This window comes from Ambystoma mexicanum, chromosome 9 (assembly GCF_040938575.1).
Source record: "Ambystoma mexicanum isolate Mex_15411 chromosome 9, UKY_AmexF1_1, whole genome shotgun sequence".
Classification (NCBI taxonomy): domain Eukaryota; kingdom Metazoa; phylum Chordata; class Amphibia; order Caudata; family Ambystomatidae; genus Ambystoma; species Ambystoma mexicanum.
The window spans coordinates 641,323,825-641,341,641 of NC_090931.1; the positions used below are offsets into that span (position 1 = coordinate 641,323,825).

A 17,817-nucleotide genomic window follows, 5' to 3' on the forward strand; every position below is an offset into this window, starting at 1 on the left:
TCAAAAATCTCTCACAAACATCTCTCGCACAACAACCCGCACGCACTTCACAACACCGCAACAACGCAACAACAGCACACGAGGACCGACATCCATCCGATACCCGCACCAAAGCTCAGCAGCCGGTGTATGCCGAGTTGAAGCTGCCAACAGAACACCACTCCTCTCACTATCCTACTCCCGCTTCACCTACTAACCCATCCCCACCTTCTCGTTTACAGATCCACCAAAGCGCCTGGGGACCAACTCCGTTGGTGACGGTGCGCGGTAAAAATACCTTTAACATTTAACTTTACTCTTTCGATAAAGGAGAGCACAGGCCTTTTCCTTCAAAAGGATGTGCTAGCTGAAGCCTGCGAGGTCTGGGAAAAATCTCATTCCGGGCAGCACCCGAATAGGAAAATTGATGCTCGCTACAGGCTACACTTGTCAAAAGACATACCCTTGACAGCATGTCCACTCCCCCTCATCAACGGTGGGGGCAGCAGTAACGCTCCAGTCTAAGCCTTCCTCAACATCCTCTACGGCAGCTTCTCTCCAAGGAGGACAAGCTTCTTGATGCCACTGGGTAAAAGTATTTTCCAATTCAGCTCTCCAGCTTCAACAGGCTAATACAGAGGTAATCCTGGCAGTGGCAAATCTCGAGCTGTGGAAGGAGCTTGCAGAGTTTCAGGTATGTATCCCTCCTGACAGGCTCTAAAATTTTAAAGACGGCTTATCCGATGCCAGCGTGCTGGCTCAAAACCTGCTGGAGGCCACGGCTTGTTGACACTTCCGCTCTGAGCCTTATGGTTGGAGTAGACATCTCCTGCCAAGCGTGGCAGCATGCTACGAAATGCTCGAAGGAGGTTCAGGACAAAGTACTTCATCTTCCCTTCGAAGCTAAAGAACTGTTTCACTCCTCCACTGATGAGAATCTCACTAAAACAAAGGCAAGCACACAAAGGGCTAAATCTTTGTCAGTCCTTGCCAAAACCCCAGCTAAAACAGCTTATACTCAGGTCGGAGACCCAAGCAAGAAGGTCCGACTGGTGGGCTTCGGCGCAAGCAGCAAAGGCAAGGCAGCTTGTTTTTCTCTCGGTCAACAACTTCCTCTTCAGCAAAAGGTGGTTTCACCGCCGATAAACCATCTAATTGATGTTTTCCATCGGTCTGACGAGACTCCGATGGGAGGACGAATATCGTCTCATCTGGTGGCTTGGCATATCATCACAGAAGGCCGATGGGGTTTGCCCGTCCGCTTGCCCCTCCCTCATACCCCACCCTCTCACCCTCCTCTTCAGCAGATTGTGGCCCTCCCTCAGAGTCAAGGTACAGAAACTTCGAGACCTCAGAGCAGTGGAAACAGTTCCCTTGTAGGAGCAAGAGGTGGCTTATTACTCCCGTTTGTTTGCAGTGCTCCAACCCAAACAGGCTGGCCTGCGCACTATCCTCGACCTCTCCAACTTCAATCTCTTCCTACCCCAAGAAAAATTTTAAGAGGATTACGCCAAGTCAGATAAGGTCCTCACTCCAGAAGGGCCATTGACTCAGTGTGGTAGATCTTCAGGATGCCTACATGAATATCCTAATCTGGGGCCCACATTGGGTGCCATCGTTTGGTCTCAGCTCGGCACCACGTGACTTTACGAAGACGATTGCGGTCAGCACACCATTCCTCAGACTGGAGGGAATTCATGTATATCCATATTTGGACGATTGGCTTCTGCGCAGTCCTTGCCCACAAGCTGCAACAGCCAATCTTCAGTCACTCCTCCAGCTCCAGTTCTGACTGGGGCCGTCTGTGAACTGGCGGAGATAGTCTATGACAGTTGCTCAAGACCTGACATTTCTAGGCTTACATTGGGATACTGTCCGTGCCAAAGTGTTCCTGACCGAGGATAGAATTGCAGACCCATTAACCACGTGCCAGCTTTTCCTTCAGTCATCCTGAATGTCAGCCTGGTGGTTCCAGAGCCTCCCGGGCCTTATTGCTTCTTGCAGGTTAAACTTACCTCTTGCAAGACTGAAAATGAGGCAAACTCAGCGTGCTCTTCGGAACTGCTGGTCTCAGGCTGTGGGCCCGGACTCCAAGATGATTCCTGTGCCATAACGGCAGATCTTCAATGATGGTCATCCGCCAGCAACCTTTCGGCGGGAAACTCCTTCCAGGAGCCCTGCCCACAAATCACATTTACAACAGACTCCTCCATTATAGGGTGGGGGAGCGACACTACTTCACCTTGAGGTGTACGATCTGTGGGCGCCCCAGGACACACTGTACCATATCTATTACCTAAAGCTTCTGGAAGTTTTTCTAGCACTCAAATATTTTAAGCCCTCCATCAAGAGAGAGTGGTTCGAATTCGCACAGACAATTCCATAGCGATGTTCGACATCAACAAGCAGGGGAGGACCAGGTGCCCTCTGGTGGATCTAGCTATCCAGATTTGGAATTGGCAGATCTAGCACAATGTCTGGCTTCAGACCACAAAAGTGATGGGTGGAAGGTTTCGAATGAATCTAAACCACTGGCAATTGCTCTGGGCAACCTTCCACACCACCGTTTAGCCCGTCTGCGCCATTGCAAAAGGGGACCAGCCATGTACAAATCAGTCAGCAGCTGCCCCCGCCGAAGGTAGCAGCCCAACCCGAACTGCTAGGCGACACTACTTCAGGTGGACGATCTGTGGGCGCCCCAGGACACACTGTACCATATCAATTACCTAGAGCTTCTGGCAGTTTTTCTAGCACTCAAATATTTTAAGCCCTTCATCAACAGAGTGGTTTGAATTCGCACGAATTCCATAGCGATGTTCGACATCAACAAGCAGGGGAGGACCAGGTGCCCTGTGGTGGATCTAGCTATCCAGATTTGGAATTGGCAGATCCAGCACAATGTCTGGCTTCAGGCAGTGCACATTCTGGGTCACATCAATGTTGCGGCAGACTCCCTGAGCTGCCAATCTGCAGCAAGTTACAAGTGGGAGGTGAACAGCGATGTTCTTACCAGGATCTTCCAGCAATTGCAACCTCAACGAACAGGAAACTTCCTCTTTATGCTTCCAGGGATGGTCATGGGAGTGTCTTCCCTTGAAACAACATCAAGGCGTACGCCTTCCCGCCTTTGTCGCTGATTCATCGGTTGATCTGGGAACTCTGGAGCGCTTCCAACTGCACTTCCTCTTCATAGCTCCTTGGTGGCCAGCCAGGTTCTGGTTTTTGGAGCTGCAGAACCCGTCGGTATGCAGGTTGCTGCAGATTCCCAAACTTCTCCGCCAGAGCAATCACCAGCTGTGGCACCCCTCCGCACAATCCTTCAGCTTGGCGGCCTGGTACCAGAGTTCAGGTCCTTAGTGCAGTTTAACCTTTCAGAGGATAATCTGCACATAATTCAGGCGGCACGCAAGTATGAGGGCTCAGTACAAAAGCAAATGGCTTTGTTTTATACGTGGGTCCTGTAATTCAGAACGCCGGCTGGTACAGTTAGACTAAGAATTCAAAAAAGTATATTTTCTTTGGCATTACTGCGAATTGGAAATTGGTACCAGAAACATAAACTTGACATTCGGTACTCTGTAACACAGTTACAATGCTTGTAAAATTCTGATTATTCCAATTTATCAACACAAATGAGTCCTATAATGCAAGGGACCAGATGGTACAATTAAGTTCAAAATTCAAAATAGAAAAGAAATGTGGAAATCATTTTAAAGAAAATTATTTAGTATGATGTAATGGTGTAAATGAGGAGGATACAGCGTAGCTATGTGAACTCTATAGCTGAAACTACTAAAATTATAGTAGATCGTAGATCAGATTGAGAACATATTGTCATACTCAGTGAGCCTGATTTGGAACTGTAGTCACTGGCATGTTAGATTGTTATTCCTTAGGGTATTTACTTACAGATAGCAGTATAAATACCAATCCAAATGCATCAAGTCCAGTTTCTCTATCCAGAAAGTTTCTCTGTTGGAGTAGTTTTGGAAGATTACCTCCCCGTCTTGGTAGCTGTAAATGTTCAAGAATTACAAACTGTAGCTGAGCTACCGTGTGTTTCAATTGGTTAAAGTGTTGGGCTACAGGGTATTTTGGTGATCCCAGCCGCACGTTCGATTTATGCTCTCCCCATCTTCGTTTGGCCTTTCTTGCTGTCAGTCTAACGTAGTAAAGGCCGCACAGACATTTAATTCCATAAATGACATTCTTTGTATCACACGTAGAAGTGTCTCAAAGATCTTATTGCCTTTGTGGGGATGGTTTAAATAATTGCCTTTAATAGCGTTGTGGCAGCAATTGCAGTTATTGCAGGGGAGAGTGCCCCTGAATGTTGAAGTTTGGATTTGTTGATTGAAATCCGACTTGATCAAATAATCTCGAACCGACCGGCTCTTATTGTACGCAAAGATGGGTGGTGCTGGAAATAATTTTGCTAGCTTGGGATCCAAACTCAAGGCATCCCAGTTCTTGATTTTTGACCACTTTGTTGTGAAAATGTTGTTACATGGACTAAATCGTTGTCCCTCTTTTATGGTTGGTTGCAAGGCTTCTTGTCTTGTTATAGCTTTGACCTTATTCGTATTAATTTGGATCTTGGTTGGATCATAACCTCTTGACAGAAATATCAACTTTAGTTCATTAGCTTTTGTGTCGAATTCACTTTCCTCCGATATAATTCTTCTGTACTGCATTAGCTGTACCATTAAACCTTTTTTGATTTAATCACATTTTTAAACTTTTGAAAAAAAATGAACATTTTCCCATAACCGCGGGTTAGTATAACCCGATAATAGTAATGTACTACAAATAACATTGGTTATTCGTAAAATAACCCCAGTTATTCGTGTGATGCACTTTCATTGCAGATCCCATTTTCTACTATGAATCCGATTATGTGAAAATAACCCTGGTTATGAGAAAACGTTCAAGCTCAAGCACCCCCCCCACTCCTCTCCCTCAAATTCCACATGGTGTCCTCTTCCTCATCCCCCACCTCATCCCTTTTCCACCTCCAAATGGCATTTTTTCCACTTTTAGTTTTTGGCTAACCCTGGTTATTTCGGAAATAACCCCGGTTATCTTTCGCATCAAGCAAAGACATTGCAGCTTTTTAATTTGTGAAAAGCCTCTCCGCTGCACAGCACCATGGGAGAAATAGCTATAATTTTGGGAGAAGCGGGAACCCCCTTCCCCATCAAATACTTTAACTACTGTACGGAATAACCACAGATCCCTCCCAAAAATCAAGTCAACGCTCCGTGCCCAATGTGTTTTGTGCCTGGCCCGATTCCGTCCAGTAGTTTTTTGCTGTGCACTGCGCAGACATTTTGACTTTTTCCCACTATGGGAATTGAATGGAAGTAGACCGAAAACAGCATTTATTTACTTTAATAACCTTTCCATTTATTTTAAAAATTTCCAAAAATATTGTGTGTGTGTTGGGGGTGTTGGGCTGATCAGCCTTTTGTGTGCAAAATATCATCCAAACCCATCATCCGAGTCAGAGGTTATTAGAAATTCTATTTGATTACATTACTTAGCTATGATTTTTGTTGTGCTTAGTGTGTTCAGAAATGCCTAATAAATACTCTTTTTATATACTTACTAACTAACTTGAATTATTGGTGTTCTGTGTGGACTAATTGTAGCCCTAGACCACTCTCACACTTCGTGAGACTAAGCCTCGACTGCTCTTCCATTGTACCTTGTTTGAGTTCAGTCCAACCACTCAGTGTCTTCCCCATTTACCATAAATAGGGTGGCCTCCTAAAACCCTCCCCCCAGAGGGTGAGGATTGGGGGGGGGGGGTATTTTAGAAATCCATTTTAACACAATCCACCCAATGAAATACAAAAAAACTGGAGCAAGAGTGCTTCAAACAATGGGGTAATTACTCTGGAAAGTCTACATATATTAAGCAAAGTGCTTATCCAAAAATAACCAATATGCCTATTCTCACCGTAGCACTTCACACAAACAGCAGGGAAAATTATGAAATGAGGGCTCATTGCTGAAGCACCAAGTGATTGCCACAGCTTCAATCAGAAAGGCTAACTTATATGGATCCATAAATTAAAGGTAATGGTGCATATATCTTACTTCTCAGTCACAGGAGAGGCCACCACATCGCGGTCATATAGCCTGGCCTGCCAGGGAAACAGAACGATCCCCCTGTACCCGAAGACACTGTGAAGAAACAGCTGTAGGAAGGAGGAGGAGACAACAAAAAACAATTAGGAAATACATGCATGCTATAAAATATATATTTGAAAATAATTACCTTGATGTTTTCACCAAATAAAATGGGGACAGGGTGAGGGGAGACTGTACCAACTATGCAAAAAAGGAAGCAAACAATTGCCATTATGTTTCATTTCACATGAATTTAAAAGTACATGTGTATATTTTATTTAAAGATTGATTTTAATTAAAAACTAGGCAACTGTTTGCTAAAACTATACTGTTCCATTAAAACCATAAACACAGTATGGATGTCAGGAGGGCGAGGGTCCTCGAAGCTCAGGACGAGGTGGAGGATCCACCATTAACATGCCATCACGTCTTTGGCAGTCGTCTAGTCTTTTTTGCTCACTTCCTACATCAATACCTTAGCCCCGCCTTTGTGTGCGCTGCAACTCTAGGAGATTCTCACTCTCCGTTCCTGCTCACTCTCCACCCGGTGTTGAGATAATTTGCTCAGCAGCTGCCGTTCAGTGTCGGCTTTTGACCTGCCCTGCCTTCCCAGATTCATTTTCTCCTTTGACTTCCTTTTGCTTTTCTACGTTACAAGCACCGGATGCGAGTCCTGCCTCGCGTACGCTCTCATCTTGCTTACTTCCCGCGTTCGGTGTTCGTTTCTTTCCTTTTTTTCTGTAACCAAGATTATTTCCGCCTTGCTCCTTATTCCATTTCGGCTCCCTCTCTTTCTACTCTTTTCTTAGGGTCATTTTGGGCTTTGTACCTATTCTTTTCCTTAATGTGGAACGCATTTCAGCTGACAGGCTGTTTTATACGCCGTCATGGTGTGCTGCTGCGTTACGTTCTGAATTGTTTTCCTTTGCTTCCGCTCGGTTCCTTTTCCTTTCTGTTCTGTTCTGTGCCCTCGCGGACCGCTTGGCGTGGCGGTTCTTATTTTATCCATCGATTTCTCGTTTAATGAACCACAGTTTCTCTTCCTCAGTGGTCTGTTTTCTATTTAAGCGAGTTTGGGGTGCAGCTCTACATTTTATGCTCTGACCTCACCTCTCCATTCAATCTATTCTGCCATCCAGTACTCACTCTGTTGTGGAAACCAGCCGATTGCTAGTGGTCTTCTTTGCAGGTCTTCTCACCATCCACAGAGGCATTTTGTCCATCTATTATTGTCTTGGAGTTACCATACCATCGCCTTTCTTCATGGAAACTCATACTGCTATGAAGATATCGCTCAGGGGCTTTTGTGCCGTCTGGCTGTTTCCCCCTTTGTTGGCTGTGCAGGGATTGGCCATTTTTGTTGGTATTGTTTTCTCATTACAACAAAGGTGGCGAGTTCCCGGAACAGACCCTATCTCTTCAAGAAGAAGGAAATCACCCGACAAAACCACCAATCTTGTCTGAATCTAAAGATCTTTCCAACGACAGCGACGTAGCTATCCAGGTGTGAGGCCCGCTAATAGTGACAAAGTTGCTCGGGCGTCTAGACATGCAAAAGTAAAGTTAATCTGAACCCAAGCCAAAGGCCATTTTAATATCAAAGGAGAATCAATGCAGCCAAAAAAGGTTGCATCTTCTCATAGGACAGGCGGCACCCACGGTTTACATTCATTAACTGGCAGAAAGCCCACAAAAAAACAAGTTGTGTGGCCAGTGCAGCTTGTTTGATCTGTCATAAACGCCAAAGTTGTAGCAAAGGGTGCACAAAAAAGTAACAAGAAATGAGTAGGAGTTTGAGAGATGGTGTCCCTTTTACAGGTGGCACTGATGCTGTGGATTTTTGACTTGCTCCAAAGAGGTGAGGTGGTCTGACGAACCAACCTGCCGAGACATCAGGATGGGGGAAGTTTTCTGCCTTGTATTGCTGACCCCTCACAATTCTTAAGTTGAGATACTAGACTATGCCTTCTGTGGCAGTTGCCTAAATGTACGGTGTGCAGCCGATTAGATTTAATGGGGTACAAAACCAAAACAAGAAAGAAGACCTACATAAACACATCATAGTTTGAGGGTCCAATGTCATACATTTTAATGGCCACCCAACTAGTACAGCGGTGTTGTTCAGACGGTGCAAATAACATCCCACCTTTTATTAGGTCAGTACATCTGAAGCTTTTTGAGCAGTATAAATTAAGCAGGTTTGGAGGAAACAGTATAATTGGGTATAGTGTTTTTTTAACCATTACCTTGGGGCGCACAAAGACTTCCACTTGGGAGCCTGCATTGTTGTTGGAGAAATATCACTGCATAATCTAGGTCAACAAAAAAGGGTGCAGGAAAGTGCACAGTGGTTTCATTGTACATTATGTTGTTGCTCTTGCCCTGTCCGCTGGCACTTAATCTTCCAGGGTGACAAATTATTTCTTTACTCTGTTTCTGCCTTAAATTACATCCCCCCCCACCCCCTCTTACCTGTCCCGTGTCATATTTGCCTTGCAGTTTCGGCACCTCAAACACTCCCACCGTCTCGAGCACCTTGCCCTCAGGTCTGTTCCTAGAAAATACAGAAAAGAAAACGCTTAAGGATTTTCCACGCGCGAAGTAGGGGCCCAATTGGACATATACGTTCAAATTGCTGCATCATATCCCCACACAATCACGGTACAGTAAACTAATGTGGGGATACATTGTTAGTTATTTGAATATCTAACCTTTGTTAATGAAGAACATTATTCATTCTGTGACAAGAACATGATGAATAAGCTACCAATACAACAAAGTATACACCCCTTCCGACACGTAGCAAATAGTAAAGCCAGATCATCATTTAAAAAAGGTTAAAAAAAGGAGAAACTCCATTAATACAATTAGAGTGAACGGTCGGTTATCGGGAGAGAGTCGAGTGTCAAAGTCTGCGGCAACAAAGGTGAAAATAAGCAGAAACATTCACATTTCTGCAAGGTGGTAATCAGGAGACCATTTATAACTCTGCAGGGGAAACCTGGACATCTTGCAGGAATAGCACACATGCGTAGTAAGCCAAGGATAACATGGGGTTTTAACATCGTTTCATGTTAAGGAATAAGTGCCTATGTTTATAGCTGGCGCTACACTGCCTTCCTGGCACCAATCATTCCACCATCCCTTCTGGCCGGATGGTGAATTCCACTGGCGCAGAGAAACACCGGCCATAAATGCCTCAAATCTCCTGCTGATTTCTAAAATCTGAATAGAATTTTCAAATCTCTGCCTTACATTTGGGTCTCCCTCTTATGTTGAGAAAAGATTGCACCAGTCTGGTATGCATACTTCATCTTTCACATATGCTGCCATTTAAGTGCATTTGTACAATAAATAAACAGTGCTCCTTAAAGAATCTTTCACCCTTCGCATGGAAGTACCCTTGCACCAAAAGCAAGCAAAGCATTCTGAATCTATGTCCAGCTAGCTTGAGCTTTTCTTCACTTCACCCCTTCTTGAATTACCTTTTAGAAGAGATAATCAGCACAGTGCAAGGTTAGCTTAATTGGAGCAAAGTGCCACGCCAAACAGATCACAGTAGTTCATTACAGGGAAGCTAAGTGTTTATCTACCAGTTACTAGTTTGCAGCTGGACAATAAGTCACTTATGTTGTGCCCTTGCACTATATTGACAAGCACAGGGAGCTGCGCTAACAGCAAGCTTTCGTCACAGAGGAAGGAAAGCACAAACCACAGCAAAGCAAGCTCTTTTCACACTGTACAAGTATAACTAGGGTTGCGCTTAGATTTTTAAAGTGGAGTATTTAAATTCCCTATTTTTTAATTAAGGATTTTTGTCAAAATCTTTTTTTTTTTTTTTTAAAGAGGGCACAAATATAATTCCCACATTTTTTAGTTGAGGATAAATACATTTTAATCTGAACCTGGTATCTTCTGATAACCCATATTTCCTTGCAACTACCAATTCTTGCAAATTAAAAAAAACATTTCTACCTCAATGCTCCTTCCTGGGACATTGCTTGTATGGCTACAGATCTGTGGAGCTGTAATTGTTTATTTGTAAAGCGCGTAAAGCGCTGTATCGATGAAAGCAATGGGCAGGCTAATATGTGTGTTTCTTTGGTGTACATGTACTACCTACCTACCTACTTTTAGCAACTGACATTTTAAAGAATTAAAAATATCTCTAGTGTCGAGTATAACAAGGTTCAAAATGAAGATTTGAAGAGTGGAAGCAAAGCATAGCTCCTGGGTATAACCAAGTAGCAGGAGCAGCTACCTGTGGGCAACAAGGATCTAATACACGGAGTGCCGCAAATCAATGATCCACATGGGTTGCAAAGTAAAACCTTTTTCCCCGTTATATAGGGTGCCTTAAAGGGCTTCTACTCCTTTATAAACATTCCAAAGCAGAGTTAATTTAAAAAGTAGCTCATTGTAGCTATTGGTGTTAAGGAAACCCAGCTGTTCTAGGTTTCAAACAGAAGAGAAATCGATCCAACAATTTCTAACCCAGTAGCACAGAGAGTAGAAGGGAAATCTTATAACACAGAACAAGTAGAATTTAAGCAGCAGTTAGGCAAGCTTCCCTTACAACAGGCAGTAGCCATGCAAGCTTCGATCACTTAGAAAAGGTAAACATGAACATTTGAAGTAAGCATTCTGTAGAACAGGTGGAATAGTGAAACATACCCTTTAACATATATGTATGTGGTGGCATCATTTAGTTCCTAAAAAGGAGCTCGTGATAAAGTGTATAGAAATCAGTTATACATAAGTGGCAACATGTATTTACATCGCTGCACTTCACTTACATCAACATGGCTTCCTATAAAAGTCTAAGAGGTCATAGATTTTAACAGGGAATGGCCCCATGTACATATACAAGAAGCAGCAAATTCTCTGATTGAAATGGACGTAAAAGAAGCAATGGGAAATGCATAGGTAAACAGACCAGAGAGAGGTGGATAACTTTTTTATGCAGCCCTTGAGACCCTCGGATGTGGAAGCCCAGAAAAACAACAATTGTTGCCATTAGCACATTTAATTGTACTTCAATTTAACCACGGAAGGATTAACAAGACAAGTCAACCTTGCAGAGATTATCCTTAAGGCCTCTACGTACGAACACAAACCCTTGGCTAACTAACCAACAAGTACAACCAGGATTATTTGCTACAATGCCACAGAATGTAGCTCGTCTCCAGCTCTATCTTTGCTCTTACATTGCGATTTTTTCAACCATCTTTAACAGCCTTGGTCATACAATAATTTGGTGATTAACAGATTCATCTATTTTCCAAGCACTTTAACAAATCAGTGTTACCATTAATCTCTCAATTTATCAATCGCGGGAGAATGAAGGGCTGAGCCGCCAGACCGGGGTATTGAACGGTTACACAACATTGTCCTGTTCCCAAGGCAAGCAGGTTGCATTGAGCTATACAGAGTAGTTTAAATGAGGTACATGCTCCTAATCTTTGTGTATTACTTTGAATTTAACAACATTTGTTAATAATTCCATTACATATCCATTTTACATGGCTAAAAATGTCATGTTGAAAGCTACCAGGACAGGAATCAAAATATATATATATTTTTTTTCTTCTTTATTTAACCCGAAGGTTTTTAAAAGATTGTGTTACATTCTTTCATGTATTAACGCCTCAGTCTGTTTGACTACTTTTCTTTATCTGACGTTAAGAGGATTGAGTCCATAGTTTTCGCTGTGGCTGTGACCCAAGTTGTGCGACGACCTCCAATTAGCCTCGACCGCCAGCTCTCCTCGTCAAAGCTGTGAGCTGTAGCTAGAACCGCCTTCAGATATGGTCTTCTTATGGCCTCAACTCCAGGGCATGATAAAAGCAGGTGTCTCGTTGTTTCGACTGTAGACAAGGCTCTACAGAATCTGCATTTGTTTGATAGAGCCAGGCCTTGTATCTTCAAAATTTCGTTGGTGTGTAGCAAATTAAAGCGGGCTCTTAGAATAGTGCTCCTCAGCTTCCGATTAGGATATTTTTTCACAAACGGTTGTAGCTCATGTAATTTGTGAATCGTGTAAGGCAGATGCGACACCATTTGTAAGATGCAGCCTGGTCCAAGGTGTTGGATCCAATCAAGTTCATTTAATTTATGGATTTTCATGGGATTCTCCATTAGCTCTTTTTTGGAGCATTGAATTTGGTCCAGTTTCGCTTCTTGTTCCTTGTACCATTGGTTCAGGACCGCACATCGACCTCCCTCTGCCTCGTCGTTTATAGCTTCAAGTAGCTCCGGGCGATTCTCCAACAATCGCTTCCTGAACAGCATCATGGTGTTTCTTTCCACTATCGAGACAAGAAAGAGCTGGCTCATTTCTCGTCTTATCAAGACCATTGGCGTCGGGTAGGTTCAGGACTTCCCTCCAATAATAGCTTTCTAATTTAAGCCAGATTTGTTTTTAGATAGCCCTGGCATGGCTTCAGCACCATAGACATTTGTGGGGACGACCTGTGCTTTGTAATAGTCCACAATAGGTATGAGAGAAAAGCGACCAAATTTCTTGTCCATCGCTTTTGCCTGAGAGGTTAGGCTCTTTATTTACGCCAGCAGATGTTTTTGCATTGCATTTTCTTGTTGCGAATTGTCCACCATGATACCTAGATATTTAAATTCTGTAACCTTCTTAATGCGCTCTCCCTCCATGGACCATATGAAGGTATCACTTTTTTTCTCCCCTTTCCAAAGAATAGACTTTTGGTGTGTTATTTCAAGGCCGTTTTCGGAGATATATTCAGCAAAGTTGGTAAGTTGTCTCTGCAACCCTATTGCTGTTTGGTCGGCAAGGATGATATCATCCGCATACAAAATTCTTGAAATTTTGTGTTTCCAATTTGGGGCGGGAACGATCTGATCTTATGCTCCGTTTCCTTATAGTCGCCTATAAAGCTCAGGAAAAGCGCCGGGGCCAGTGGGCAGCCTTGCTTGACCCCCTAGTTTGTCAGGATTTCTTCAGATAATGACCCTTGATGGTCGAGCCCCACTTGTATTCTTGTGTCCGTATAGAGTGCTATAAGAGGATGTAATATAGCCGCTGAACACTTCCAAGACCTTAGCTTTTCCCATAGCCTTGTTCTGTTGACTTGATCGAACGCTTGGCTCAAGTCGATGAAAGCCATATAGGTTTGCGGTCCGCCAACAAGAGAATTGTTTTTTAGGATGTTAACCGTTAAGATGTTGATAGTTGTCCCCACGTTCTTTTTAAAGCCAGATTGAAACAGGTCATTACAAGGTGCCCCACTTGCCCAGCTTTGGAAGTGTCGCAGAAGTAATGAACCATAAACTTTACCTATCACATTTAGGAGGGCGATGGGGTGGAAATTCGTTGGGTCATCTCTCTTCCCTCTTTTGTCGATGGGTACCACTACAGCACTGGTCCAGGATCCGGGTAGTACTTCGCGGTTGTAACTCTTCGGAATACTTCACTGATGAACCCTGCCCAGGCGCCCACACACACACACACACAAAGAGTCAATGGCTAGTGGTGAATGCAAATCTGAGGCCTGAATCGTACACACAAAACCATGCAACTCTCACTCATGCCCAGCATACACTTCCAAATAAAGATTTAATGAGCCAGAGCTAAAAGCATATTTTGCTAACTCTGGGGAAGAAGTTCATACCGTTTCACAAATGTAAACTATATATCAGGGATGAAAATGTGCACTCGCCACTAGATAGTAGTGATAATTGGACTCTTGCCGAGTAAGAAAAGGTGTGCAATGTCTATGTGTAGAATTGAGGTGGCAAAAGACTTTATGGCCGACTGGTAGCATGCAACTTGAGATTGTAACCGGGTGCGTGTAAAAATAAATAAGTAGAATAGTCCATCTAAGCCAAGTCACATTACACAACGCCACCTAGTAGCCATCGCTGGAAGTTAATCTCCAGTTCCAAGCCACATCAGCAAGGAATTGTGGGTAGCAATGGCTACTAGGTGGCGTTGTGGAATGTGTAGCTTGGCTCAAATGGACATTTAAGGTGAAAGTTTTTTCCAAGCCTTTTTAAACCCACCATCACTTTATTGGTATATTATCAAAAGATGCAAGCTACTGGCCAGTCCGAAGGTGGTCACTCAACATCTCACATCTAAACATACACACATCACACCATGTCTTATTTGCCAAGAGTCCATTATCACTAGCAAATAGCTAGTGGAAAGTACACCTTTTGCACCTTGTACATATATATTATGTCTTCGCCCAAGGCACAGTTAAAGTTAACACAAAGTCTCTATGGCCAGTTCAGAAAATGACTTTTCTGAATAACTTCCGAACGCTTGCAAGAAAAAAGAAGAATAAATTAGAAAATATTCACGTAATATTTCGAGGCAGCCGCATGTGCATGGAAACTTTCAGATTTCTACGTTAACGGTTTCATAGTTTATAAAAGGCTTATTTGATCGCATTTTGAAGAGCTTTGAACATGGGGTTTATCTATAGGAAAAAAACATTTATCGACGTAAATCTCTCAAAATTGGTCACTTCGATTTCCTAATTTTTTGCCAGCCCCTAAATTTTCACTTGAATTGGTGCACTGAAAAAAATCAACGTACCCACTTTTTAAATATTAAGGATTGAAATTGGACGCATGCACACTGCCAAGTTTTCCAGCAGGAAATACATACAAATCAACCGAAAAATACACGCAAACCAGGGGAAATAATTTTAAGTTGCAAGCTCCTAGCCAGCCTTAAAAAGTCACTCGCCATCTCAATTCATAACATACAGGCAGCAGACCATTTCCTATCGCAAAGAGTTCATCACTAGCCAATGGCAAGTGCACATTTTTCACCATCCGCAAACAATACTCTCACCAAGCATGCCACACACATGCACAGCAAATTTAACCACACCCAGCATACGTAACAACCCACAGTGCTTATATGTTACAAACATACTCTCGAGCAACTAAACAATATAATTCAAGCAATATGTAGCCAACATTTTCACGACCATAAATTGCGTACACATCCCAACATACACTCAACCAAGGACATGCAGAATTCACACACAACATAGTGTGATGAATCTGATGATGTCATCACTCCTTTCTCAGAGGTAGCCTCTCCTCGTGTGGCCAAGAAATGGCAGCCGCTTCCTGATCCCTGACCATCGAGGGTGGCTATTTGAGGGAGCAACACATGAGAGGAGGCAATCCTCATGAGGGGAGAATGCCATCATCAGGTAAGACATGGTATCCATCTGCCCCCCTTTAGGGGCGTACCATCCATTCCTCATGCCTTTATGGCATATTGTGGTAACCCCTGAACCCCCAACATCCCACAAGACTTGCAGAGGTCATCCCTCAATATCCTATAATGACAGACTATCAATATCATGTGTACGAGTCCTTTAAAGATACTGGGACGAGGAGGAGGAATGCAGTTCACTAGAGCATGGAGGCCCACTCTGCGCTCTAGTTGTTGGACAGAGTGGCACTGTGGCGGGAGCTTTAAATCCTCCAACAGCTGATGAAGCTGAGGAAGCGTACAGTAGCAGGCAGCTCCCATCGAAAGGAGAAACGGCTTGGCAGGAGCCCAGATTCATGCAAGGTCCGCAGAGGAGAACAGAGTATACTGAGTGCTGCGTGATGTGTAAAGTCGGTCGGGCCCGCCGAGAAGGTAAAGTGGGAGAAGCAGAGTTCTGGCGCTGCACGGGCAGTGACAGTGGAACGCTGCCTCCAGACCAGAGAAGCCAGCCGAAGAGCAGAGAAGACAGGTCTCTCTCGACCTACCAGAGTGTTACAGCAACCACAGAACCTCGCAAAGGACGCTGAAGCAGCCGTACATAACCAGTGAGCCCAGCTGGGGAAGGTGGGATGTCGGGGCGCTTCACTGCAAGGGCCGCACACCGTGGGAGAGGGCGGCAACCTAATAAACATGATTAAGAAAGGGTCACTGACTAACTGGATATCAAAAGCATGGCAAAGGTTGAATCCTGGAGTTTAGGAGTCGTCTAAGACCCACACTCGAGACTTGTGAACCTTTTATAAGCAAGTCCTGGCAGGGGAGAATACCAGGCAAAACTAATATGACCCATGGCTTTGGGATTGTGAAATGAATTAACTGTATAAGCAAGTCCTGGCAGGAGGATATACCAGGTGGAGTCAAGTCTGATGTGAATTGCAAATAACAGAAGAAAGTTATCTTAAGTTACAAAGAACTTAGTTGTATTTGGGAATTTTTTTTTTGCTGGAAATAAACCTGGGGAAGGGAGACATTTCCAGGAATTGTGACCACCATTTAAGTGGAAGCCTTTTTGTTGGACTTGAACCTGGACATTTGTGCACTTCAAGTCAAAGACATTACCCATGGCACCTTAGAGATTTTTAGAATGAGAGGGCCAGAATCAGTTTCAGACACAGGACATTTTGCTTCGGACATCTTGACATCGGACAGACACTTTGTTTTGGTTGAGGTAGAGAAATACCTCAGAGCAGGAACAGCGAGGCATTTTCCAAACCGCTTATTATTTGAATAAAAGTCTATAACAATCAACATGACTCCCATTTGTCCGTGTCTCATTCCTAGTTAATCACAATACACAGTCACCCACACTGCGTACACATTTCAACATACTCTAAAGCAGGGAAATACAAACCAATTTATTAACAAAAAAAGAACTATGCTTTATACAAAACCAAGCGTAAACAATCCACTTACTCCAAAAGGAAGCATAGGCCTTGAACAATATTCCATAAAAATAAACTGTTCCCCTCATCACTTCAATGAACTCCATCCATCGTGAATACAAAACTGTCCATGCGACTTTCAATGCCCATATGAAAAATAAAATATGAATCATTTTCAACTGAATAGTTATATTAATCCATTTACAGTGCTGCGCACAAGATTCATATTGCGATGGCTTTTCGTAACAAGTCCGTTTTAATGTCATAACATAATTTTCTTTGTCTTCAGTAGCCCACATCATTGCCACCAGCGTGCATTACAATAGTCTTTTTTTTGCCACTTCCATGATACAAGACAAGTTGCTCAATTAGATCTCCACTTGCCACCGCAATAACAATGGTATTCCATGTTTATATTTGCCAATGGTGAAACAGGCTGCACTCGCCTCATGTAATGTTCCAAACAGAACACCCAGGAGTCATCAATGAACAAATTTTACCGTATAGTGAAAGACAAAAAGACTTATCACCAGAACACGCATGTGGAAAAATACCTTTACAAGCACATGCATAATTATAAATCAGCGAAGAATGAGAAACTTAAACCATCAAAACAATACATACACAAACGCATGCGTATTGACAGACAGGTGCAGGGTTTGAAAGCGAGGGGAGCTATTTAGCTCCTGCTTGTGGCCTAGAAGAGCCTGGTTAACTTGCCACCAACAGCTACCAAGAGTGGCTTTTGGCTCCCAATGCCAACTGATGCCAAACAAACACCTTTGTGAATATTACTCTGCGCATTTGGGAAAATCTCAAAATAAACATTAGAACACATCTATCCAACATTTAAAGCTTAATGGCAAATAAATTATAGACAAAATGATGCGCTTGTCTCTTATATGGGAGTTATGTTTGCGGAACGATATGTACTTGCTCCTCCTTCCCCAGTGGTAGCTCATGGTCACTGGTTAATGCCTTCAGCGCCTGCTTTTTGATCCCTGCATGTGCATTAAAATATACATCGGAGCATGCAAAACTAGAATTTGC

The 17,817-nt window shown here is 43.4% G+C and overlaps 1 protein-coding gene across 1 annotated transcript in view; it reads right to left on the reverse strand.

Annotated features, from left to right (window-relative positions):
• Window positions 1-17,817, reverse strand: part of POLDIP2 (DNA polymerase delta interacting protein 2) — a 184,258-nt gene that overhangs the window by 140,176 nt on the left and 26,265 nt on the right. Inside the window, exons 2-3 of the mRNA XM_069615352.1 lie at window positions 8,587-8,668; window positions 6,082-6,182 (exon numbers count right to left, since the gene is read on the reverse strand). Coding sequence (XP_069471453.1) covers window positions 6,082-6,182; window positions 8,587-8,668 — 183 coding nt within the window. The remainder of the gene's footprint in view (window positions 1-6,081; window positions 6,183-8,586; window positions 8,669-17,817) is intronic.